The following is a 25,374-nucleotide window of genomic DNA, read 5'->3' on the forward strand; positions in this document are numbered from 1 at the left end:
GATGTATTGTGTTCTGTTATGGGAAGGGAAGAGGGAGCTTGTCTTTTTAACTACTGCATCCTGTCTGGCATATTTCTTAATGCAGTTATACTGAGCTTGGTATTGCTCTAGGTGAAATAGAACATCAGGTTATAAATGTCAGCATCAAAACCATAAATATGGCCTTTGCTGATGTGTTGAAAGAGATGCCTACCGCTTACTGAACAGCCCTGGGGCCTGAACACTAAAAGGCAGCCCATTTCAGGCCTACTGGGGGGTCAGGAACTGAAGCTTCCTAGTTTCCCCCAAATAACCTTGCTGGTCCAAGTACAGGACTGCCATCATTGATGCTCTTTTGCTGAAGCTACATAAAAGCTAGCTCTCTGGAGCTGGGAAAGAAGCAAGCAAATAGAAGCCATGATTTCTTAATAGTAGTGGCTGATTAGGATTCTCATCTGAGAGAGGAGGAGCTGCTGGTTTTGACCTCATTCTCTGAGCAAACTGTTTTATTGCTGTTGGATTAGAAAAATCAATAAACCTTGGAGAGCTCAACAATTTTTCCTCTTGAACAAATATACGGTCATTCAGGCAGCAAAAGGCTGTAATTAGGTCTGGGCCAGGACAGGAGGAACAGATGGGGGCCATTACTGTCCTTCTGCTGAGGGAGCCCACCTTACTCCCTTCATCACCTTGCTGACACCCTTGGAATTAGCTCACATCCTTACCAATTGTACTGTGCTTCCCTAAATGAATGCATCTGTATTCCTGAGACATTGTGTGTTAGTAGCCACACATCAACAGATGAGGTCAGCTGTATTTATTTTATTTATGTATAAAAATCATGTAAGGTGGCAGAACAGTTTTGGTTTCTAAGGCTGCAGTTTGGCTTTGGTTTCCCTTAGCAGCTTCCTGGCTGCCACAGTTTCGATCTTGTACTGGCTGTTTTCACCTCCTAATTGCATTACACAGCTCTCTATGTAGATACACAGACCAGAGCCCAAACATAGCGGGAAAACAGGCATCCTTTTAAGAAATTCCTTTTTTAAAACTCAGAACTGCTCTGTGATTCAGTTTGTTATATGGCTTCCAAGTGTTCCTGCTGGTATTGCTGGTGTGGAGGGCAAACCAGGAAGTGAAGGCTGCTGAAGGAGCCTTGGTAGAGGTAAATGGGATTCCAATCATGCCATACTGCACGCATACTTGTTTCATGCTTGTATTTTCTAGTGTTCAATTGCAAATGATGATTTTCAGATAACTTCAGGTAACCAAACCCCAAACCAATCAACAAAAAAATTATCTCTAGATCCCAACCCCCCAGCACATGCTCACAACTCTAGGCTGGAAAACATATAGAGCAAGGTTTTCTAAAATGTGTGCCTGGAGTTAGCCTTTTAAATTGATATTTAATAGCCTCCCAATATGTCCTGAATTTCAATCATCATTCTTCTGTTAATGAAAATCTTTTCTGGAATATCTTTAGGAAGAAAAAAAAGCAATTCAATGATTGCTGAGGACAACCTCGATAAACACAAATAATAAAGTAAGAACAAGAACAAAATGAAAAGAAGGCTGAAACGATAGGAATAAAACTTTTTAGATAGGGCTAAAATATTAAGATACAGTATATTTTTGTTGTATTTGCTGCCTTTGCAATAATCACACACTTACATGGAAAAATGTCTTATCGAGACTACAAGTAACTGAGACATTAATTTGCAATATTAAGATTGGCAAGAACCTCAGCTGTAACTTTCACTGTATTGGCTGTCCTAAAATTATTCTCACAGTATCCTTTAACTCACAGGAGTGGGTCTTTGTAAAAAAATTCCCATGGCCTTCCCGGTGTTCTCTGACACTTTGTGAACTCACTAAATTAGTCTCAAAATAAGACGACAAAAAGGATTATCAAGTTACTGGGATATTCACTGTCTTTTAGGATGATGCTAATGAAGACAAAGATGTGTTGGTTTTTCTTTGTGAACTGATTAAATTATCTCGCAGATTAACTATTCTATAGTAATATTAAACTTACATTTGCTTTTGTATTTTAATCAGTTGTATTATAAATAATTTTATAACTACAGTTTTCTGCTAGACTCCTTTAATCTGCTGAGAACAGAATTTAACAAATCTGAAAATCATGGCTTTTATTTTCATTTTCTCATTATTATTGTCACTACATTAGTAGAAATTATGTCTTTCAGCACTGATAACAACATTGTTTGCAAACCTCAAATTAACTGGTCGTACTGGATGAGATAATTCATTTTCTCTAGTTTGCTTCTCACTACAAATGAAAGCCAAGCTCCTGCTGTTCTACACCCAGGGCTCTTAAACACTTTGTGTCTCCTGTTTTTCAGAAGTGATAGTATCATTTAACTTGATAATGTCGGTACCACAGGTCAATATTAGTTCTATTACTACAATTAAGATGTGTGTTAATCATCTATATTTCTTTATCATTTGCTAGATTTGAGGCTTTTTTTCCCCATCATATTTGAATAAATGCCTGTGAACTTGCTCTGCCTGCAAACTTATTCTTTTGAAAAATATCAGGAGACGAGAGCTTACATATATTTACATAGATATATATTTGATTATATGTATTAGTATAAATATAAACCGACTACTGTGCTATTGCTTTTCCTGAAGCTAAAATTAGCTTGCTGCTCCTTTGTGTGTATATAAGTAAGTGTTCAGACCTTAGATGCTCCCCTTTGGCTTTCAGGGAACTTCTCATATGAACTGGTCATGGACTTTCTGGGACATACCAACAAAAATAAGCTTGTTTTTGTGAACCAGAGCCATGTTCTGTGGCTCTGTGACATCACTGACATTAGCCAAGTCATGGTAATAAACATAGTCCTTGCTGTTTAAGCCTCCAGAGCAGCTTGTCTGGTGGCTCTCTGTGTCCATGGGTGAACACAAGAAGTGCAAACACAGTAGCTAGCACAGTAGCTAGTAACTAGAGGGCTACGGTATTTTTGTGGAAACTGCTGCTCCAAATGTGTCTCATGTGGAAGACTAGCTTTTGTCATGGTGTTGTTCTGTTGTAAGGTTACATGTCTGCATCATCCCTCCTAGATCCACTGTGAATTCAGTGGAGAAACTACAGCACAGTCCGGCTCAGCTCTTGCAAAAATTAATTTTCCAAATGATTCAATAGCAACTTATTTCTCAGAGATACAAATTTGCCATTCCTTCTGACTTGAACGATTAACCCATGCCATGGGCTTCCTTGGTTATTTTTTTGTCAACACCAGAGCTTGATCTAGAGTCTGTCTTCTCTTTGAAATAATACTGTTCTTTTCTTTTCTGATTTTTATTTCCCAAATAGTAGTGGCTTAGGCACTAAATATATCTGGTCACGTGGTGCCTACTGTTTGGTATTTTAAATGCCATGAATTCAGGGGACCCATGAGAGTCTCTTGATGTTTGTATGTCACTGTGCTGCAGCTGAGGTTGATGCTGGAGCTAATGCTTTGGTGTAAACTGGTTTAGTTTCTTTCTGTTACAAGTGAATGCACTGGTTACTTCTGAATGAAGACAGTATTCTGGGTTCAAACACTGTACTGACTTATTTCCTTTCTCAAGATCTGCTTGTGGCTAATTTCATTTACCTTTGTTTTAATTCTTTTAATTTTGATATGTTTGGTTTCAGCTGTAACAAATTCCCACATTTTTACTTCTTTACAGGTGAAAGCAAGAAGAGAAATAATTCCTACTCCTGAAGTATATCTTTTTCTTTCTTTATTTTTTTATTTCTTTCAGGATACAGTGGTTAAAAATATCCTGACAGTAAAAAATATACTATATATTGCAAGGCTGCTTTGTTGAAGGCACAGAAAATGCAGTGGAACAAGGGCTTGACAGAAAACATTTCAATTCTAAGCAAAATGGTTATGATTTGATTCCCACAGTGTATTTATATACACCTCATTTAATAGGAAGTAACCTATTTTTACAAGTCTATACAGAGTGAGGAAAGAACCTGTATTTCAGTACCGAGATGTTAGAAATACCTCTGAAAACTAGATAGAGAAATGTTGATATTGCTGTCATGGCATTCTTGAAAGTTTACATTTAGTCAAAGAGTGCATTGAATCAGAGAGACTGGCACTTGCTTAGATAGGAGCTGCATGTACACATTGCTGCATTTACACTGTCTGCATTCTCTTGAAGTTGCTTTTTAGCCTCTTTTTCATCTTTCAATACCCACATTGGGCTAGTTTACCAAAAACTGACTACAAGAATAGTTTAGGACTGAGAGACACTGAGTTCTCAGGGCTCTCAGCTCAAAACAAACAAACAGCCCAGGATGGGGAGAGCAGTGCTCCTAGAGGTAGGGGCACACTGTGGTCTTGTGCTCATCTGACTGAGGAAGAGGGAAATGAGCAACTGCTCAGGGGTTCTATTTAGACCAGAAGTTTATAAATACCTATAAATCAGATTTTATTTTATTTTTTTGCTCTTACTGAGGTATGTATATACATATATTTGTATTCAAAATGTGTAAAAAGTACAGAAGACTCCCAGAGAAGGCTGAATTCTGAATATAAAGATGGGATATTATTCATCAGGATTCACTGAATTGGCTGTGACCATTCCATAACATATAAATACCCAAACAATGAAGTCCCACTGAAGAGCTAAATTATACAACAAATTAGCAGCATTTTATATGTTGTATGACTGATGTACAAAAATCTTAAGAAAAATTAATAATATGCTCTTAAAATTTCCCTTAACCATACTGAAAGATAATCTTCTGAAGTGACAGGGGATATCTCATAGTATGCAATGAAAGCATCATTTTAACAACTTTTTTTTTTTTTTTTTTTTTGTTACTAATACAGATAAAGGCACATCAGATTTCCTTGGTCTATCAAGAAAATGGTGTTCAAACAAGAGTATGCTGTTAAGTTTTTCTTTTTTTTTTCTTTTTCTTTTTTTTTCTCCCCTAATTTTTTCCATTATTAAACTACCTCTCCTTTCTGTCAGAAAGTTTCTACTGTCTAGCCCTGTTCATCCGTGCTTCTCTGAGTCTGGTGCTTGCACTCCTATATGATTCAGCAGGTCTGTACTGCTGACCCATGCTCTAACAAAATGTTAGGGGATGATTCATTGCTGGAATTGGCTCCCATTAGAAGGCACATAAGAATGATGATTACCAAACCTCTTATTTCCCTTTTACAGTTCAGGGAGCTAGTTACGACATCATCCAGTTAAAATTACTACGATACATCTTTCTAGAGTACCTTTTATACTGTATTGCATCTTTCTCAGCTTTCTCTTTTCAGCATGAGATACAGCACTGATAGGGACTGAGTGTGGATCTGAAAGTGGGCTGGCACACTCTGGTGAAAGGAGCAATGGTGTGAAGCACCAGGGAAATGTGGGGAAGTGTGGGTTATCCTACTCTCTGACATGGTTTAGCTTGCATGATATCTGGATGTCTCTTTCAGTCTTGCTTTTCTGTGATTCTTCCTACAAATACCACTTGAAAAGTAGGGCCATGATATATATAAAAATGTGTTTACTAAAATACTGCTTACTACAAAACATTACTTCTAGGCTTTTAGCTGTCCCGTACAAAAGAGATAGGATTGAATTACGAAGGGTCTATCACCACCTCATCCACTGCTTTTTATTTAAAGGCAAGAAGGATTGATGCCCTTTATTTTTGGTCAGGATTAATTGCCTGTCTTTATTAAATGCTGTGGAGCTGCTCTGAGAATACTGAGGAGATAACACTGAGGACCTTGATGCAACTCAGCTAATGCTGCTCAGAGCAGAGGTCAAGAGAAACAGTTGTCTGAGTCTGAGCAGTTAGAGAATATTTGTTGTGTTATGACATCTTCAAAGGCTGTGATCTTCACTTTTGCCCTGGATCCATGGTTTATTTCTGTGAACAAAGTGCAGTCTAAGAAGATACTCTGTGGCTCTGAGACTCTGTGCTGGTTGCAGTACAGGCAAAGAGCAGAGGAGAGATTTCGTAACAGGCCAAGAGCACCGATCCACAGCTATGTTATGAAAGGCAGATATAGTTTCATTGTACAGATGAAAAAAGCAACAGAAGGACACTAGAATTAAATCACCTCAATGTATTAGCACAGACAATTTGGGTAGGTTTGTGTTGGTCTCTGTAAAACTCTACTCTGAACCCATTAGGATTAGCACAGATTAATAGCAGAATTCATCTAAATGTGATAAGCTCTTCTTACAGAAAATCCTTTGGAGCATTGTGCTGCTGGCCTCCTTTTTGCATTCATTGATAAAATCAGTACCTCGCTGTCATGAAGACGACATGCAATTGTCCTTTACAGGAACAAATTCAAGCAGTGTGGAGGAAGAATCAGCCCAGATGTGGGTCAAGTATGTGAATTTGGTGAGGAAAAAAAAAATGAATGGTACAGACAGGTGCCCTGGTTGCAGCTGCTTTAAAGAGAAGCTCTCCCAAGCCCTGCTCAATCAGAGCTCATGTCTGAAATAACTGGGCTAGGCTTCCCACCCAGATTCACGTTTCATCCTGCATGCTGGCCCAAGGGACCCTCCTTCAGGCTTCCCCAGTGCTGCAGACCCAGTGTGCTGCTGCTCTGCCTCTTTCCATCTGTGGAAAGAAAATGATACTTTGGGGACAGGAGTTGGAATTCACTTTTCCTCTGTGTGTGCTCCTGGGATCACTCTGTGTGCCAAGCTGGTGTGGCCCAATAGCTGCATACCCATAGTCACGGATAAAGTACTATTTGCCCCAGCGTGGCTGTCCAGACATAACCCTGTTGGACTTGAAAAGTGCAGAGTGCTGACCTGCCTGCAAAGACAGATAATCTAATGAACAGAACAAGTGAGCTGAACACCAAGCTCAAAAACACCTGGAAGACTAACCTTGTCAGGTGCCCTCCAGCTGGAAGGCTGGAAACTTACAGCTCCTTCCTGAGAAAACCCTTGGAGAACCTGGAGATCTGACCCTGTGCCCTGCACTTGCAGTTCTCAAAACTCACATCATCACTAGCTGCTAATTGGGTCCACCTTCAGCTACTTGCTTGTCCAACTGTTATGCTCGTAGCTGTTTGCTGTAGAAATGTTACCTTTAAACCCCTCTTAAAAGAAAAAAAAAGTGTTTCTTCATTTCATCTTCTAAAGTAAACAAACAATATCTACCACTGCCCCAGTTTCCAGGCAGGTCATTTTTTTTTTCATCAAACTTTGTAAGTAAAATTTCTTGCATCGACACTTATACCAAGGGTCTGGCCTGCAGTGTCTGGGCTGTGGCAGAAGAGTAGAAAGGCTGCTTCATAGTTAATATCTGAGAGACTTGGCATTGCACTAAGGAATAGCAGCCAACCCTTCTACTCTGATGTGTGACTTCTTTCTGGCAATCAGGTGGTCTGCCCAGAGTGCTGCAAGGTGCAGAGAGAACTGCTGTGAAGGCAGCTAAGCTGGGACGTAAGAATTCTGTTAAACTGAATGACTGTATGTACAGAGGGATTTGTAAATGGGGAGATGAACAGAATTTAAGGAGAGACAGTGTAACAAACAGAAAATTAGGGTATTAGAAGGGAAATAATTAGAAGTGGAAAAAGCATAACATCTGCTCAGACATTGGAAGGGGTAAGAAGTGAGAAAGAAGAAATACATTATGTGTAGATGTATGGTTTCCAGGGTCTGCAATAGGAGGATCAGAAACCATGCAAACGATAACTAAGATAACTAAAGATAATGTAGAAGAACCAAAAGATCCTTTACACTGAAGAACAGAAAGAGAACTGGAGGTGGGCATCCTATATTCTTTTCCTTTGAGCACAGCAAGGAGCTCTGAGCTCAGATTATGTTTACTTGCTGCTCAGGTGCTGTTTACTTGCTGGCTTTATCTGCCCAGATCTAACAGCTGCACTTGAGCATATAGTTTTCTGCCTCTGTTTTGCGGTAATCTAAATTCTCTTTCCTTTAGCAGGGAGAAGGGGTATGCAAAGTTCACCTCCAGACTGTAATCGTGTAGTCTTAGAGAAGCCTTTTTATGCATATGAATCAAAACATTTTTCTCTGTCTCCTCTGGTGCAGAGACTATTCACACATAAGAACCTTTCATACAGTGGCTCTGGTCTTTGAGAGTTTCTGAAGTGAAGCTTGCAGTAACAATAATGGAAGCTTCTGTGGAGTGTAACAATTAGAAACAGATTTAGCTGTATTCTATCAATAAAATCTATCTAACTAGACGCTGAAAACAGCACATTGTCAGCCCTGTCATTTGTGGTGGTGATTCTTTAAGAAAAAAAAAATGCTGTAGGTTATAAATAAGCATTTGGAGTTATTGTACACCATGGAAAAAAATCCATGAAACAGAGATTTGCACCTGTGGCTCCCAGTACTGGGCACTGTATACTCCTCCTCATACACATGGAAATCTCTACACCAGCAAGGGAGGGTGCCAGGATGCAATCATTTATTTCTTCTGCATTTTGTTTTCCACAGAAATGGCTTTGCTTACCTCTTCTATTAGTGGTTGATGGTACGTTTTCTTACAAAGTTCGTGATGGTGTGCTTCCTATTCTTGCAAAACTATAACTGTGGATAAAATGTTTTTAAGAACGATAACATAAGCCTCCTAGTTACCTCTTCTAGACTGATATCGAGTATTTGCAAAAGCACAGAAAACAGAAAAACCAACCCATATGAGATGTGCTTAGGAAGGAGCATGCCTAGTGAATTTTTTCCTTTAATGTAATCTTTTTTCCCAAAGGTATAGCAAAAGCAAGAATTTGAAAACCTCGTAATGAGTTTTAGATCTGAATCACTGTACAGATAAAAAGACAGGCAAAGACCACTAGATGGTGGTAAAGACCGAAGCCTTTGTTAACTAGATCTGTGAAAAGACGAGTTCAGAGGGGCAAAGGGGAGGAGGAGCCACGGTTTCAGTACTGAAATCGTTATTGCACGGAGACTATAAAAGGGCAGTTGCACAGTAAGTAATTTATTCGTGGTCAGCCTTGACTCTATGGATTTACTCATTCATTTTCTTTTATAATGTCATCCGTCCCCACCAAGGAGTCCCCAGCCCCAGATGTTGGGTGAGGAGGGGCTGAAACTTCTGCTCTCTGGAGGGAAGGTTGCAGGAGATGAAGAGGAAGAGTAGCTGAAGGAGCAGCTCTGGTAAATAGATACAGTTAATTCTTGATTAAAAATGAAAGGTTATGTTTAAAAAGTGAAAGTTATTTTGCCTGAGGAGCTTTGAATTTTACTTGCAACAAGTAATTGACAATCAGCTATAAGTGTTCCCCTTATTAAGAACCTGATGACTTACAGCTTGCTCTGAATATTCTCATTACCAGAAGAAAAAAATAGTCATGGACTGGAATAGAAAACTTATTGCTGTGCCAGAATTTCTTCCTACTGATTCTGTAAGCTTAATGTGTCTCGGCATGTATGCACTTGCCTTGGATGGTGGTTTAATACTGTGCTCTTAAAATGAGCTTGTTAGTATTGCACAGATGAACTGTTTATAATGCAGATTGTGCAAACTTAAGAAGTACAAAGTTCAGGAAGCATGTAAATCATTTGCTGGAAATGTTAAATTCTTATTCGTAGCAGTACTTCAACTTCTACATATTGCATTCCAGTGATGAGATTTTGCACAGTGTAATACTTTTCTCCTGTGTTTCTGGGCTCTGAGAACTGAAACTCTGCAAACTGTTGATTTGTGTTCGGCAGAATTTCCAGGAAACTGTGCTCACTTCTGGGAGGCTGAATAGGATGAACAAAAGTACAAAAAAGAGTGCATGCATTAGTTTGTGGTTTTAATTTCCCAGTATGGATGAGCAGAAGAACTGAGCCAAGTGGAAGTTAATTTAGAATCATTAGAGGAATACTGTGTGGAAGAGACAGGATGTGTACAAGCCAAATTAAATAGAAATGGTTGATATTTGTTTAAAAATCTTTTGCCTGTTCTTGTCATGCTGTATTTTTTTTTTGGCAGGATCTTTTGCCTTTTGGAAAATGCATTTACCACACTCCTTGGCAAGTCCCTCAGAGAGAACAGAAAGTGTTTGCTTTCAGACATGAACACATCCTCTCAACTGTATGTTTCTGAACTAAACCTGAGTGCCTTTGGCAGCAACTTTACTGTGCCTACTGTCAAGAGCAAGTCGTCACCATGTGAGCAAGTGGTCATTGCAGCTGAGGTGTTCCTAACCCTGGGCATTGTAAGCCTCCTTGAAAATATCTTAGTGATATGTGCAATAGTTAAGAACAAGAACTTGCATTCACCCATGTATTTTTTTGTTTGCAGTTTAGCAGTGGCTGACATGCTGGTTAGTGTGTCTAACGCTTGGGAGACTATAACAATATACTTAATAAACAATAGGCACATAATTATGGAAGATGCCTTTGTCCGTCATATAGACAATGTCTTTGATTCATTAATCTGCATATCTGTGGTGGCTTCCATGTGCAGTTTGCTGGCGATAGCAGTAGACAGATACATCACTATCTTCTATGCCCTGCGTTACCACAACATCATGACAGTGAAAAGATCAGGTCTTATCATTGCATGCATTTGGACCTTTTGCACAGGCTGTGGCATTATCTTCATTCTTTACTATGAATCAACTTATGTTATAATTTGTCTCATCACTATGTTTTTTACCATGCTGTTCCTCATGGTCTCACTGTACATCCATATGTTCCTCCTGGCTCGTACTCACGTGAAGAAAATAGCTGCTTTGCCTGGGTACAACTCTGTCCATCAAAGAACCAGCATGAAGGGAGCCATCACTCTGACTATGCTTCTTGGCATCTTCATTGTATGCTGGGCTCCATTCTTCCTCCATCTCATCCTGATGATCTCCTGCCCACAAAACCTGTACTGCGTTTGCTTCATGTCTCACTTCAACATGTACCTCATTCTCATTATGTGCAACTCAGTGATTGATCCCTTGATTTATGCCTTTCGTAGCCAGGAAATGAGGAAGACTTTCAAAGAGATAATTTGTTGCTATAGCCTGAGAATGGTCTGTGGGTTATCAAACAAATATTAGGAAAACAAAACCAGGGAAGAGAACTGAAATGCAGCATCTTACATCACCTTGTTATTCTGCTGAGAGGCCTATGGGACATCTTTCTCTAGACAGCTGTCAAGATTTTTGTGGCAATCAGAAACTTTTTTTTAATATGATTTGACTTTTGTTTCCCTCCATGCATCACCTTCACACTGATGGTAGGAGCTACTCTGTGCATCTACACTGAGAAGAGAAAGAATATTTTGCATCTCTTTTACCTTGCTGAAGAGTCTGGATCTTACAAGAGGACTGCACAGGGGGAAGCCTTATTTCCCTTTCTGACAAATGTGACAATTGTGACTGGCTTTGTCAAATAAGCCCATCAGCATCCCAATACATTTTTCCCTTGATATTAGTTGTCTCTCTAGATACAGCCTGGCTCATTTTGATGCCTAGAATTATTTTTTTTCCCTGCTTTCTTCTCCTTGGATGTTATGAGCATTTTTCTTTACCATAAGTGTGGCCAAGCATGACAATAGGTGTCCAGTATTTGCATACTGTCCATATGTTCAGAACTTGACTGGACACAGCTCTGAGCAACCTGTTCTACATTTTAAGTCAGAGAAGTAGCTCCAATTATCAGGGTTCACATACCTCGCTCAACAAATTTATGGTCAATATGTAAGCACACATCAGCAGTCTTGTATTCTGGTTATGATGGTTACTGTCACAAAATGTGTGTTATATAAGAAGAAAGCATTGCAACAAATTTCCTCGGGTGGACACAGTAGGTTGTCATCTCTGACTGTATGTGTTCTTATAACTGTGTCTGTGGGGAGATTTTAAGCCTGAATACAAAGACTAAACTAATTTTAGTTTGTTTTCCTCATTCCTATTGCTGGGAAAGTAAAGGGCATGTGGCCTTTAGCTCATGCTATAATGTTTTGTTGGGAAGGAGTGATCGGGTAAGTGGCTGCCTTTATATAGGAGTCAGAAAAGCATTTTAACTAGGAGCAGCATTTATTGGAGGAAGCTATGCTGTCGATTGCATTTTTCAAGCTGTGAGAGACAAAACAGGTTTGACAGTCAGGAGGGACAGCAGGCAGAACGGATCTCAAACTCAGGCACATACAGCTATAACACAGAGTACTAGCTTTTGCTCCCCAAACAAACTGTTTTTATTTTTACTGAGTGGGTTCTGAGGTGAAACCCTCATGCATTTTATGTGAGCAATTTGCACCTACTCATGCTCCCATAAGCATGCTGTTCTGCAACATCTGTATAATGTGCAAAATATTGAATCTGTCACAGGTTAAGGAAGTGTAACTGTGGCACTGATTTCCTGATGCCAGGAAAACTGGATACATGTAATCTAGGTAAATATTTCAAGCAGCGGTACCCTACTGACTAGATGTCAGAAATAATTTAGAAAAATGAATCATTCCTTCCAAAAAACGGAAATAATAATGCTTGGTATGCTTGGTCTGGGGATACTCTAATGCTGTTGTTATCAATAAAAGGATTATAATTGACTTAATGGACCTTAGATTATCCTTCTAAGGTGGAAAGTTCTCATAGGGTGTTATGAACGTTTTTCTTTACCAAAAGGGTGGCCAAGCATGGCAATAGGTGTCCAGGATTTGCATACTGTTCATCTTTGGAGTCATTCAGAACTTGACTGGACACAGGTCTGAGCAACCTGTTCTACATTTAAAGCTGACTCTAACCTTGAAGTGGGGCCTGCTCTGAATGATTTGGAATAGAAGACTTCCAGAGGTTCCTTCCAATCTGAGCTATTTTGTGATTCTATAGAACAACTTGTGTATTATGATGAGGTGTTCATTTTTTCTCCTCCTAGCTAAACCCCCTGTGTAAGAACTGTAAAATATTCTCTGTACACATTTATAAGGATAACATACTTGGTATCTTCATTTGCTTTGGGGGTCTCTGGCAAGATAAGTAGGGTATCTCTTTACCGCCAGAGTTATACATTCTATCTGCTGCAGCTTGAAAAATATAGTTCCTCCAGCTTGCACGTACTTCCCCCAGACACAAGTGGGAATACTATTCTCAGTGGAGACACCATACAATATTGACTGTCAATATAAAGGCTACAGTAGTGCATTCGGTGCTGGATTCTTCCTTCAGTTTTATATAAAAATGGGATTTCAGAGGTACATTTATGGTTTATGGTGAGAATCTTGCCTTGTTTCAGTCCTCTTCTAGGCCCTGTCCCTAAATGAGTTTTGGGAATGGGCTCCTGCTACTATGAATGTAAATACCAAAAATGAAACGGCTCAATTGCATAGCAAAAGGCACCAGCTAACATTGTAAATAAATCATTAAATTTTCACTGGTTACTGCAAATAAAACAATCTTGTACATAACTGTAAATCAATGAATAAGAAGCCAAAACTGTAATGGCTTTGGGTATTTTCTTGAAATGTACCTTTTTTTTTTTCTTGTGGTGCAATTTTATTTGGTGTAAAAGCACAAACATATGAAGAAATTATTAAACTGGATTGTTGGAAAACCCACTATTTTTGATTATTTAATTTAATGTGTCCTACACTTATCACTAATCTATACTTTGTAGATTATTCACAGAAGAAATATTACATTCTAGTCAATCAATTCTCAGTATAAATAGATGTCTTGCTAAAAACATTCTGAATGAGGTACAGGTTCACACATCCAGTTATACTCTAGGCTATATTACTATTGGTGTGAGGATCACATTCCCGTTATAAGCTTCTCAGATGAGAACTAAGACAACTTGAGGGGGAAATGAAATCATTTTCAAGAACAGACTAGAACAGTCGCTGAAAAAAAAAAAGTATTTATGCTATAGGACTGCATATCAAACACATGTAAGGCCATCATATATTTTATTCTGTTTCTCTCTCCTGCATAACTTGAGAATGAAAGGAACATTTAGCATGCTTTCTCTTCTTGGGAAACACTGAGCCTTTGACAGATTGGGACAGACAAGCACAGTCGAAGCATGAAATTTCCTGTCAAAGGACAGCCATAAAAAAATTAGCTGCTTGGCACTTGTTGGACCGTATCCCTACAGCTAATGGTACTGCTCTTGCATGTACTGCTAGACATTCACGGTTGGTGTCAGCCATTGAAAAGAAGCAAGCTTAAATCACATTATTTCTATTCCAGAGCTTCAAAACCAACTTTCTTTTCCTGTCTGCTGCATTGGTGACCAACACTGCTTCCAACTTATGGGTCAATATTTTTTTTTAGTAAGGAATGACTCTGAACTCTAATCTGTTTTAGATGTATTCAACTTCTATAAACTCACAGAGGGTGATGGAATTACATCTGCATTTTAAGCAGTTTAGGAGTTGGGAGAATATTAAAAACAAAACAAACAGAAAAAAACCCCACCAACATTTCTAGCTGCACCAGAACTTCATCTCATGAAGCTGGAGACTGGATTCTTCATTCCATAATAATGCAGAGTGGAGGTGATGGTGTGCAAATGACTGTGTCTCCAGATTACACTGAAGTGCTTCTGCTGTTGCTCTAATGTTTGCTTTCTTCACTAGACTGAAGCAGATGGCTGGCTTTTGCCAAAGATTGTATTGCCAGGATAATCACATACCCCTCATGTTCCTAAATCAGCATTAGGAAAACCTGAATCTTTTATCTCAGCCAAGTCCATACTAAGCCATGTGGAAAGATTAGTTTTCTAAGAGCTTTAACATCTCCTGTAACATGCAGTCTTAGCAGAGTGGAGTAAAGAGGTCCTTCTGCTTAGGTTATCACAACCTGGGCCAGCCCAACTTTGCAAATGAGCACAAGTCTGCCAATAAGGGCTCTAACTACTGTGCTGCTACCTCTGCCTCTGGGCTGGGAGCAAGTATTGTTTTCAGCTCTGTGATACATCTACCCGTTTTGGTCCTGGATTGCACAGTCCTGCTTCTTATGCTTTTCCTTTTCGAAGCACCAGAGTCTGTGAGTGACATTCTGGAGACTTTGGTTGCATTTTTCAGGAATCCTGTGCAAAAGAAGTGCAGAGACCACAGGAATTTCCTGCACATAGAAATTTTAAGAAGACACAAACCATTTATGAATTGGTGGGAAAACAGCCAACCCCCTCCCACAGTCAACTCTCTAAAACCTCAAAGATTTCTGTCTCCAAATCCTTGGTTGGGATTATCTACTTCTCTTTCAGAAAATCCTTCTTTTGCTGCTGGTCAGCTTTAAGCACAGATCATAAGGATCACTGCTGTGTACAGGGTTTGCAATGGACTGTCCCAGCCTTCAGCCACATTGTTCTGCATGCACACATTCCTTCTTGTCAGGTAAGGCAGATTAATTATGTGGGAGCTGGGATGTGAAAATGAGGAGCAGGGATAGAGAGTCATGCAGACAGGGACTGAATTGCTAGGTTATCTGGAACCCTGAAATGTAAATTTCTGCCAGATTACTGCAACCCTGCCCACGGCAGGGGAGTTTGAGCCTGATGATCTTAAAGGACCCTTCTAACCTAAGCCATTCTATGACTGTGATCTCCGCATGGAGCACAAAACTTATGAGGAGCAGCTAAGGAAACTGAGACTGTTTATTCTGGAGAAGAGGACACTCAGGGGAGACCTTAATGCTCTCTACAGATACCTGAAGAAGGGTTGTGGTGAGGTGGAGACAGGTGATAGGAATGGCCTCAAGTAGTGCCGTGGGAGATTCAGGTCGGATTGTTAGGAAAAGCTTCTTCTCTAAAAGAGTAGTCAGGCACTGGAATGGGCTGTCCAGGGAGGTGGTGGAAACATTGACCCTGGAGGTATTGAAGAAACATTCAGATGTTGTACTGAGGGGCATGGTTTAGTGGGAAATATTGGTGATAGGTGAATGGCTGGGCTGGATGATCTTACAGGTTTTTTTCTGACCTTGATGATTCTATGAAATGCTCTTCTCCTTTCCTATTCTCATAATTTCCAGCAGTTTATGAGCATCTTGGATCCAGCTGGTTCTTCGTGCAGAATGGAGAAGGAGAATGGTTTCTGTTCTTACATTCATACCTACATGAGTATGAGGCCTTACTGCTAAATACAGAGTAAAATAAAAAACATCAAGAAATGAAATGTATGTGAATATGTATAATATTTATTTCTCTCCCTAACCTTTCTGCTCTCTCATTCAGTTATTCTTTCGCACTTCTTTCCAATTTGCATCTTGTTTCTTGAGTATTTCCTCCAGCTGTGAACAAACCAGCAGAAATCTACATCTGAAGACAAAGAAAAAAACATACATGCATTTTGCGTCCTGAGATTTTGAAAATGATGATGAATCAATGTGACAGAACACTTCCACTAGTGCCTGTCACATGAGAGACCTGATGAAACTTAAATTCTTATGGTTCTAAGAATGTCTGTTGAGCAGTTTCTATTTGAGCTACTTGTCTAAAAACCCCTCAGAACATGCAACTGAGCTCAGCCTCCATCAAACCAAAAATCAATTGTTTTGGGGAATTATGCAAAGGCTGGACATGTGCATGATAATCCTGTGGAATACCCTCACAGCTTCCAGCAAGCAACAGTTTAGAGATTCCTTGGTCAGATTATATTTACAGCTTTGTGACTGGTAGGTCTCCATGAGTGTTTCTTATACATTTAGATATGCTGTATGGAACAGTGTTTTTTTTTTCCTCTCTTTTAAAACATCTGCTTGGGAATTTTCAATTCCTCCAAGTTCTTATGTTGCAAGGAAGATAAATAACAGGTCCCCATTTACTTCCCTATGCTATTTATCATCCTACTCTTGTATATTCACCTACAAAATCTTTCTTTTCCAGCCAAATCTATTTAATTTCTCTTGGTATTTTATTTCTTCTTGTCATTATGTTGTTTTCCCATTGTTTGGACTTGGAGGGGACTGGATGATCATATGAAAATTCAGATAGGTGAACAGTAGATTTCTGAACTGCCAAATGATGCTGCATGCTTTGTTCTCTCTTTTTTTTTTTTTGTTTTTCTTATCAGTATTTAAGAATATGCTTCCATTTAGCACAACATTCTTCATACAGAAAACTGCAACATCTCTAATGAATTACCTCTCTGCAAGAGCTCATTGGCACATGTGCTCTCTGTTCTCCAAATAGACTTAACATTTTCAATGGCTGGAGCTTTAGTCATGTGTAAACATATAAAAAATTACAGAAATGAGGAACTTAAGAATGCTTCTGCAGTTCTGGATCAAGTATATACTTTGGCTGTGTCCCAGCTCTATAGCAGAACTCATCTGAGTTCCACAGCTACTAACTGCCCCACTTCTGATGCGGAAGAAGCCCAGCTTCAGGGTCAGTTATGGTCTGGATCAAGATCAGAGACCTCCTGTTCAGGTGCAAACTTTGTCTGGAAACCCATCATTTCTTTGAATGAGGTGGTATGAATGTTGTTTGCACAGCTAGCTCCTGATGGGGATTTATCACTCATCCCCTTTCAAGGACAGGCAGGTTTTCCCCTGATTAAAGAATGACAAGAATTAGACCCATAAGCATTGCATTCTGTTCCAGATGATTATAAAAGACATGAAGTCAGCTGCTTTGATAACCTGCTGCATGAATGCCTTAGCTAGCAGCAACAAAATAAAACAAAAGCATACAAAAAAGTAGATTATTTTTTCTCTCCAGTTTGCCAGTTTTTGGCAGGAAGTAGTTACATTCTGGTAAGCAATAAGCTTTGCTGCTTGCAAGCTGGCTTTTTCATTGGCATTTGTGTCTTGCACAGAAAATCAGTGCCTACTTCACCCATCCTGAAAAGGCGACCTCTGGACTACCTATCTTTGAGTTATGCTTTCATCTATTGTAGCTTTGCTCTAAACTGGCTCGAGGAAAGCTTTATGTGGGTTTGAATAGGAACCCAAATCCCTGAATTTCTGTACAGTTCATAGTGAGCATACTATTATTTCTGTTTTGCGAGCTCCTTGAGTCTTTTGAAATTAATGGAATGAGTCCGGGATATTTTTCCTTTTGAAGGGTAGCAGGAAGCCCGCAGGTACTTCACCGTGATTTTAAATCTGATGTAACATAGTTGTCATCAATTCTGACACTAACCACAGATCTGAGATACATCACTAAAACCAAAAGTAACTCTTCCCAAAAATTTTCTCCCAGAGGGTATAAAGTGCTCTGGCTATGGCAAAGAGACATTTCCCGCTCTCTGCTTATACCATTGTAGAAAAGTGGTGCAGCTTGAGGAGCCAGGAGTTTTTAATGTATATTCACAGCTCACCTTACAGAGGATGAGGATGAATTACATTTTATGCTGTGAGGGCTGTACTAAATAATGTTTTGGTAGAACTAGTGCCTATTTCAGTTTTAGGGGAAGAAAGTCAGCAAGTACTGGAAACCAGACTAAAAGTCTTTGTGTAACAGGATCCCATTTCATTGAAGTCTCTCGTGAGATGTTTTCTCATTGCTGAGACATGGATCAAGAATTCTGGATGTGGTAGCTCTTTATTTCCTTCTTCCTTAGGAAAATACCAATATTTTAACTGTTTGTAGAAAACCAGTGCCTGAAGAAGTACATTTATTTCTATGTGATGGCTGGATTTACAGGTGCGGGTTCATGGCCTTGGGTTCAAACTTCTGCCATACAATGTCTTGCTGCTTGATTTGCTCATTATTAAAGACCAGTCTATCTCCTTCATTTAGCCAGGGTATATGATTCATTTGCCCACATGGATGGGCATGACAACGACCAAGTTCAGGCACTGTTACTGTTGTCACACATTCAGTCCCATCCACAGGCAGAAGTTCCGAGGTTGCATCCCACATTTTGTGTCAGGTCTCCAAAAGGGGACCCCAGAATCCAGTGGTCTGAGCAGAGGGGTCTCAGCAAAGTTACCTGATATTGAAAGCTAAAGCTCTTGGAACAGGTAAGTTAAACCTTTGGCCTCTCCTGGGTTTGCTGTTCTGCTTGGTAATCACAGTTTGTAATGCAGGTGCTTAAAAATCCCTTTCAAAATGACAGAGGAAAGAGATGAATCACTCGAATTTCAAGTACCATTCCAATGAAAGTCCATGTCCCTGCATAAAGTGCATTAAAAATGAAGAAGTGGGAGATAAGTCCTTGAATGAAGTCCAGGTGTTTCATCTCACAGTGAAGCTGCTAAATATTCAGGTTTTCACTACAAAAAGGGACACTGGCACATCCAATGAATCTGAATCTGGACATAATTTTTGAAGGAAAATTTCATGAAGAAAAATTTCTATTTGGTGTATAGCTTGCAGTTCCAGTTATACTCTGGGAAAATCTGTTAATCTCAGTCCCTTTGGTGAAAGAGAGATATCATTTTGTTGAATTTTGATTGAATTTATTTTTAAGATGGAATCTGTGGTATGTAACCCATAGATGTATTCATGTAAAGCACAGATGTTCAGCTTCCCAGGATTCCCAGATTTGGAAGGAATTTACACTCATCAAGAGACAGGTGCCTTTAGGCTCCTAGCTCCTTTCAGTCCCTTGATTTTGTTGGCACATGTCTGGTGCTTCCATCATGTGTGATTAGTAACTGAGCTGGATCGTGGCATTTTAAGCAATGTACTCCTCTGTATTTGGAGAGGGGTCTATTGAAAACATGTCCAGCTTAATTAGAAAGGAGTGGAAAAGAGGAGATACTCCAGAGCTCCCTCATGGGAGGGAGTGCTGGCAGGCAGATGAGCGGGGGATCAAAGGCCTATTGCACAATGCAACAAGTAAATAGATGACATGTAGAACATGAGCTCTAGCGGACCTTTAGGAGGGAAGGCAGGCAATACAAGGAACACTGTGTGTATTTCAGCTGACCTTTCACTGAAAATGTCAGTTAGAAATTTGTTCTGAATTTATAAAGAGGGTAATAAATAACTGGATGGAATAATGAAAAAGGTTTAATGCTCGGGAGAGAGACAGGCCAAAGATCTGGGGAGGCTGGACACCTGGCATTACAATTCCTTTAAAACTTTGCTGAATTAATAATGGGTAGCCAAGAGCTAGGAACCAGTGCTGTTAGTGCTGTGACAAAACATTCACTGATGAGAATATGGCTAATAATAGTGAAGGAAATCCACAGTCATCTAACAAGAATTGATACAGATGGAGAAACCTGGAGTATGAGAAAGAGCAGCCTGTTGGTTTTGCCTCTTCAGTGACTGATTTGATTAAAATAAGGTGAAGAATAGCAGCTACTGCTCACCATCATCCCCAAGGCCTCTGTGGGTGGGTGAGGGGCAGCAGCTGGTTATGGCTACAAGGGCCAGCTTGATGGTATTTCAGGGCTGTGGGGACAGGGATGTGACATAGATACCTCTACAGCTCAGCTACATGGGAGGAGAGACCATGTGGGTGCAGCTCCCAGAGCTTGGCTGAGGCCACCACTGCCCCAAGCCCAGGAGGAAGCTGTCCATGAGACTGGGGTAGTCGTGGGGATGTAGTGAACTCTACTTGTAGAGAAATGGGGAAGTAGTTAACCATCTCCAAATTGATTTTTGCTTTGTTTTCTTCTGTCACCTGCCAATCTGTGATATTTTTGATCTTTCAATTTGGCTGGATGGAATAGCTTCTGAACAGAGCTAATTGAACAGATATTTAGAATTCAGTAGCATCTCCTGTCTGAGAATCTCAAAGTATTTTGCAAACAATAATGAATGAAATTTCAAACCACTGCTGTGAGACTGCTTACAGAAGCATACCACCACCTTGAAAGTGGAGGCAGGGAGCTGGAGTTGAGTTACTTTTGTAAGTAGGGCTACAAAATACAGGGGTTCAGTGGTCCTTCTCTGAGGTCACCGCACAGTCTGAACTGAGCTTCAAGGCACAAAAGAGAGTTCTGCAGTGTCACATGGGGTTTTATGATTACCCTCAGCTTAGATTCCTCCTGAGGCAGAGGTGAGAAAGTGTCCTACTGCCCTGTGCTGCAATATTAGCCATGACTCCAGAGGACATTTCCTGCTCCCACCTCCCTCTTTCTGATGTCTGCAGGCAGCTCAAAAAGCAGCTCTCCAGGCTGGGTCCTTCCTCCTCCCCCCTGACACCCAGCTCAGGAGGAAGCTTTCACATTACAAAGCAGTATTTGCTGCCAAGGTTGTTACCTCAATAAAGACAATTGAGTGTATTCCTTTTTTTTTTTTTCCTGGTTGCTGAGCTGTGGTTGATGGCCTGAGTAGCAGTAACAGGTCCTGAACCTCTCTGCAACATAAAAATCTCCAGAGCTGCAGCTGTGATCACTAGAATGAATGGAACTTGAATAAATAAATACAATTCCTAGAATATGGGTTGAGGAGAGAGACTGTGTTAGTGACTTGCAGGATATGAAAGTGTGTGGAGGATTTTTCAAATTGTTTACAAGCACTTTGCACACTCTACCTTACTTGTAAGCCTAATGTACCCAAGTTCTCTGAAATGATGGTACTACTTTGGTTAGTCTTCTGATAAGAGACCAGAAACAATTGAATTTGTTTGTTAATTAATGAAAATATCCATAGGCAATAGGATTTCATATCTTAAGGGCTTTATATTCATTGCTGCTGGCTTGGGTGGTAGGTCAGGTAAGGCTTTATTGGACTGACTCACTGTGGACCTCCATAGCAGCTGGTGATAGCTGCTAGTGCTTCCTGCAGCAACACATTTCTCTGCACTGCAGAAACTGACAAAATTTAAAATGAGTTCCTCCTGTGGGAAAAAAAAAAAACGAAAACACCTTGCTTTTATGAAGGTTGTTGACTTTGTTTACTCACTGTATGTGTACCCGTCTGGTCTAAAATTCCCTTAGTCTCTGCAGTCAGATGGTTTGAGGGCACCTTTTGTAGTTTGCAGGTTTTTCATTGAAAAGCTCTGTAGCTGACTGGCACCTGCTGTTCATTAGCCTTATGGCAGTACTCTTGATTTAGTCTCCAAGTCAAGTAAATACATAAGAACAGATTGCTCTTTAAAAGGAGTCTTTCTGATATAGTAGGACAGTTAGCACACTTGGTGACTCTGGAGACAACAGGAGGGTGCTAAGATTGAACTAGGGTGCAATAGGACTAGAGGAAATGGCCTCAAGTTGCATCAGGGGAGATTCAGGTTGGACATTAGGAAATAATTCTCAGAGAGTGGTCAGGTGCTGGAATGGGATTCCCAGGGAGGAGTTGGAATCACTGATACCGGAGGTGTTCAAGATGTGTTTGGATATTGTAGTGATGGATATGGTTTAGTGGGAAATATTGGTGATAAGTGGATGGTTGGATTAGATGATCTTGGAGGTCTTTTCCAACCTTGGTGATTCTATGATTCTAAGATCCCATGGCTAGGCCCAACATCTCTGAAGAACAAAGACTAACTTGAGTCTGGCTAACCCAGCCACCTAAATATGGTATTGTGTTTGGGTTAATTGTACCAGCTAGAATTGACAGCAATATCAGCTTCCCAGAGTCTTAGGTCAAGCTTGCGCTGGGGCTACATCAGAGATATCTGTGCTGTGGAACACTGCAAGGGGTGAATGTACCCATGGTGATATGCTGAGCCTGATCATTAAGTCTGTGTCTTGTACTTGGCAGATTCAAGTGCCTATTGATCTTAGCTGACTCATCAAGACATTTATTTTTTGCAAAGTAACATTAATCTCTGCCCCTTCTCCCTTTGATGTGCACATTCTGGAGTTAAAAATAAGCAAGAATACATAAATAAAAAAATCATAGATACTACCAATGTAAATTGATAATATATATTCTTCACCAGATGTGGAAGTGTTCATTTTCATGCCTGGTGCCACTGTTGTCTTAACATAACAAATCAAGAGGCTGGGAAAACACTGTGGCTAGAATATGCTGAAATTGAGATGTTAAAAGTGAAACAAAATTTGATGCAAAAATCACAGGATGAATATTTTATGGTATTTGTTATGATAGTCAGGTTGGTTGGTTGTATCGATCTGTTCTGGTCCTACATTTTTTTAATCATTACATTGAAAGCAAGCACATGCTCAGCTCTCTTTCCCGAGAAGATTCATGAACAGTGATAACTGCTGGTCTTGAGGTGTAAAACAGAATGGTCCAAAAGATGCTTGTAAGTTTAGAAGTTCATGCTAGACGTTTTCATTAGACCATATTAAGACCAGAACATTAGATCTATATGAAGTTCAACATAAGAATTGAGCCAGAAATCACAGTACAAGTGAATGGAGTGAACTATGAAATAACTTAATACAAGATTTTTCTTAAACTGAGAAGAATATGTCGTTGATAAAACAAAACAAAATAAAAAACAACCTCCCCTCCAAAAAAACAAAACAAACCAACCAACCAAACAAACAAAAAACCTCACCAAAAATACAGAAAGAAGAATGAAGCCCATGGAATAACTTATGTAAAATTACTTTATCTAGATCTAGCAGTGACATGGCATGTTTAATTCATTAGTTAATTTCCTGAAATTGTTTAATCTTATTTGATTAAATCACAATTAATTTTACTCAGGTTTTACAATAATTCTGATCATTGCATCTTCAGAAATCTCAGAGCTTAGGTTACTTCTGTATTTTTGCTGTCTCTAAAACATGTAGTGTAGGTAGCAATTAATTCCAACATTTGGAGGAGGTAACATGCATGGAAATAATACAAATCACCATAAATTCATGCCTGTCAATGCTCATTTTTTAAATTTCCACAAGTAAGCTGTTATTTTAGACATCCATTCAGACATCTGAATGGAGAACTGTATAAATAACATTGTAAAACTTAAATGAAAGAATGATTCCTAGTTGGCGTGAGTAAATTTCTTTGGGAAAAAATAAGTACAAATGTTGAATTATGGGTTATTATAGAAGTTCTGAAGTTTTCAAGTTCTGTTTAATATTAAGCTGTTTTTGAGCAGACATTCCTGTTTAAGACTAATATATCTGTTGGCCAGATATCTTTTTAGCAGCCTCACAATCCATCTGGTTAAGAGTTATTTTAAAACAGATATCATTACTTGCTAGTACTTGTACAGTGCAAGTTTCTATTTACTTAGATTTTTTCAGAGGATCCTCATAAAACTGATTTGAGTTCCTTGATGCAGACTGTATACAGAGCAGAGATTGCAGGGACTTTAGGGTTTACCAACACCTCACCTTTTGGTTGCTTTGGCACAGGAAAGAGTCATAAGAGGTGATGTGATACAGAGACTCTGGCTAAAAGATTGATTGGCAAATGCATAAAAGCATCATGCTTTACGGAGCGGGAAAAGATGTTGGAAGGAAGACACAGGTCCCAGATGTTCTCTGATGGTACTTCTTTTTCTTCTAGGCAAGATGAAAGGCAGAAAGAAATCTCAAGGGCTTAATTAACTGATATAACTGGAATTATGTTGATCCTCATTTTACATACATGATTATATAACCTATGGTTTGGCTACAAAATAGCAGGTAGTCAGTACTGAGGACTCTGGAGATATTCTTCCCCATTATGTCTATTTCTTAAAAATTCTTACTACAGTGTAAACATATTCTGATTTAAGCTTTCCCCCCTCCCCATACTAGACTTAAAAGTAACAAATTTGCCTGAGCCTCTTTTCTCAAACTAAAAGTAAGTGGAAGTGCAGGGTAGGAATTTTGTGAATACAGTGCCAACTGTAGAACGGATTAATCAAAACATCTGAAAATACTGAGGAAGAAGGCAGATCATTTGAGTCATTCAGAGGGAAATGACAGTTGTTGTGCATTATTCTATTTATTCCAATTCAAGCATCCATTCAACTCATGGGTCAGTTGTGTACAAAGTGGTGTATTTCTCCTTCTTTGTGCCCTGGATTGTAACTGACAAGTGGACCATAAGTATGATAAAGACACATATAAAACTGCAAGAAAACAGAGGGGAAAAATGTGACTGAATTTTCTCTCCTGTTCCATTGTGCATTCATATTCATGTATTCCTCTCATGTGTAAGAGAAGAAAAATGAGAGGCACAGATGTATGTCTTAAAGGGAGACATGGTAAGAAGTCATTTTGCACAGTCATGGCCAAGCAAAGAACTTAAGAGCACTGAGCTAAGGCTGTTTGTCCCATGACTCCCCCTTATTCACGTGGTGCCACCAACCTAATTGACCTGGAAAGTGGGATCAGGATTAGGTCTATTATAAGGTCATTTTAGTAAATATTATAGCAGTCCTTGATGTCTTGCTTTATGTAGTAGAAACAATGAACATGCACAGGCCATCACCACCTACGAACCAGTGTAAGGGTAGGAATAATTGAGACTTAAGGTTTTAACACATTTTCATTAGTAATCAGAGAATTTCACAGCCAGAATAAACAATACAAACATTTCTGCTGTCTCTGCCAGACAGCCTGTCGCGTTACCGTGTATAGGGCAGGCTCACAATGAACTTAAAACAATGTCATTTTTTCATACTGACTTTGCTTAGCAACTTTTTTTCTCCTCTAAGGTTTG

The 25,374-nt window shown here is 39.5% G+C and overlaps 1 protein-coding gene across 1 annotated transcript; it reads left to right on the plus strand.

The window, feature by feature from the left end:
- The first annotated feature begins 8,966 nt into the window (after window positions 1-8,966).
- Window positions 8,967-13,431, plus strand: MC5R (melanocortin 5 receptor). Its single transcript, XM_065752509.1, has 2 exons — window positions 8,967-9,129; window positions 9,953-13,431. The coding sequence occupies exon 2, from the start codon at window positions 10,035-10,037 to the stop codon at window positions 11,010-11,012; it is 978 nt and encodes a 325-aa protein (XP_065608581.1). The 5' UTR covers window positions 8,967-9,129; window positions 9,953-10,034; the 3' UTR covers window positions 11,013-13,431.
- Window positions 13,432-25,374: the final 11,943 nt, after the last annotated feature.

This window comes from Cyrtonyx montezumae, unplaced genomic scaffold, assembly GCF_038088225.1.
Source record: "Cyrtonyx montezumae isolate F1298 unplaced genomic scaffold, pur_monq_1.0 scaffold_8, whole genome shotgun sequence".
In the NCBI taxonomy this organism is placed as follows: Eukaryota; Metazoa; Chordata; class Aves; order Galliformes; family Odontophoridae; genus Cyrtonyx; species Cyrtonyx montezumae.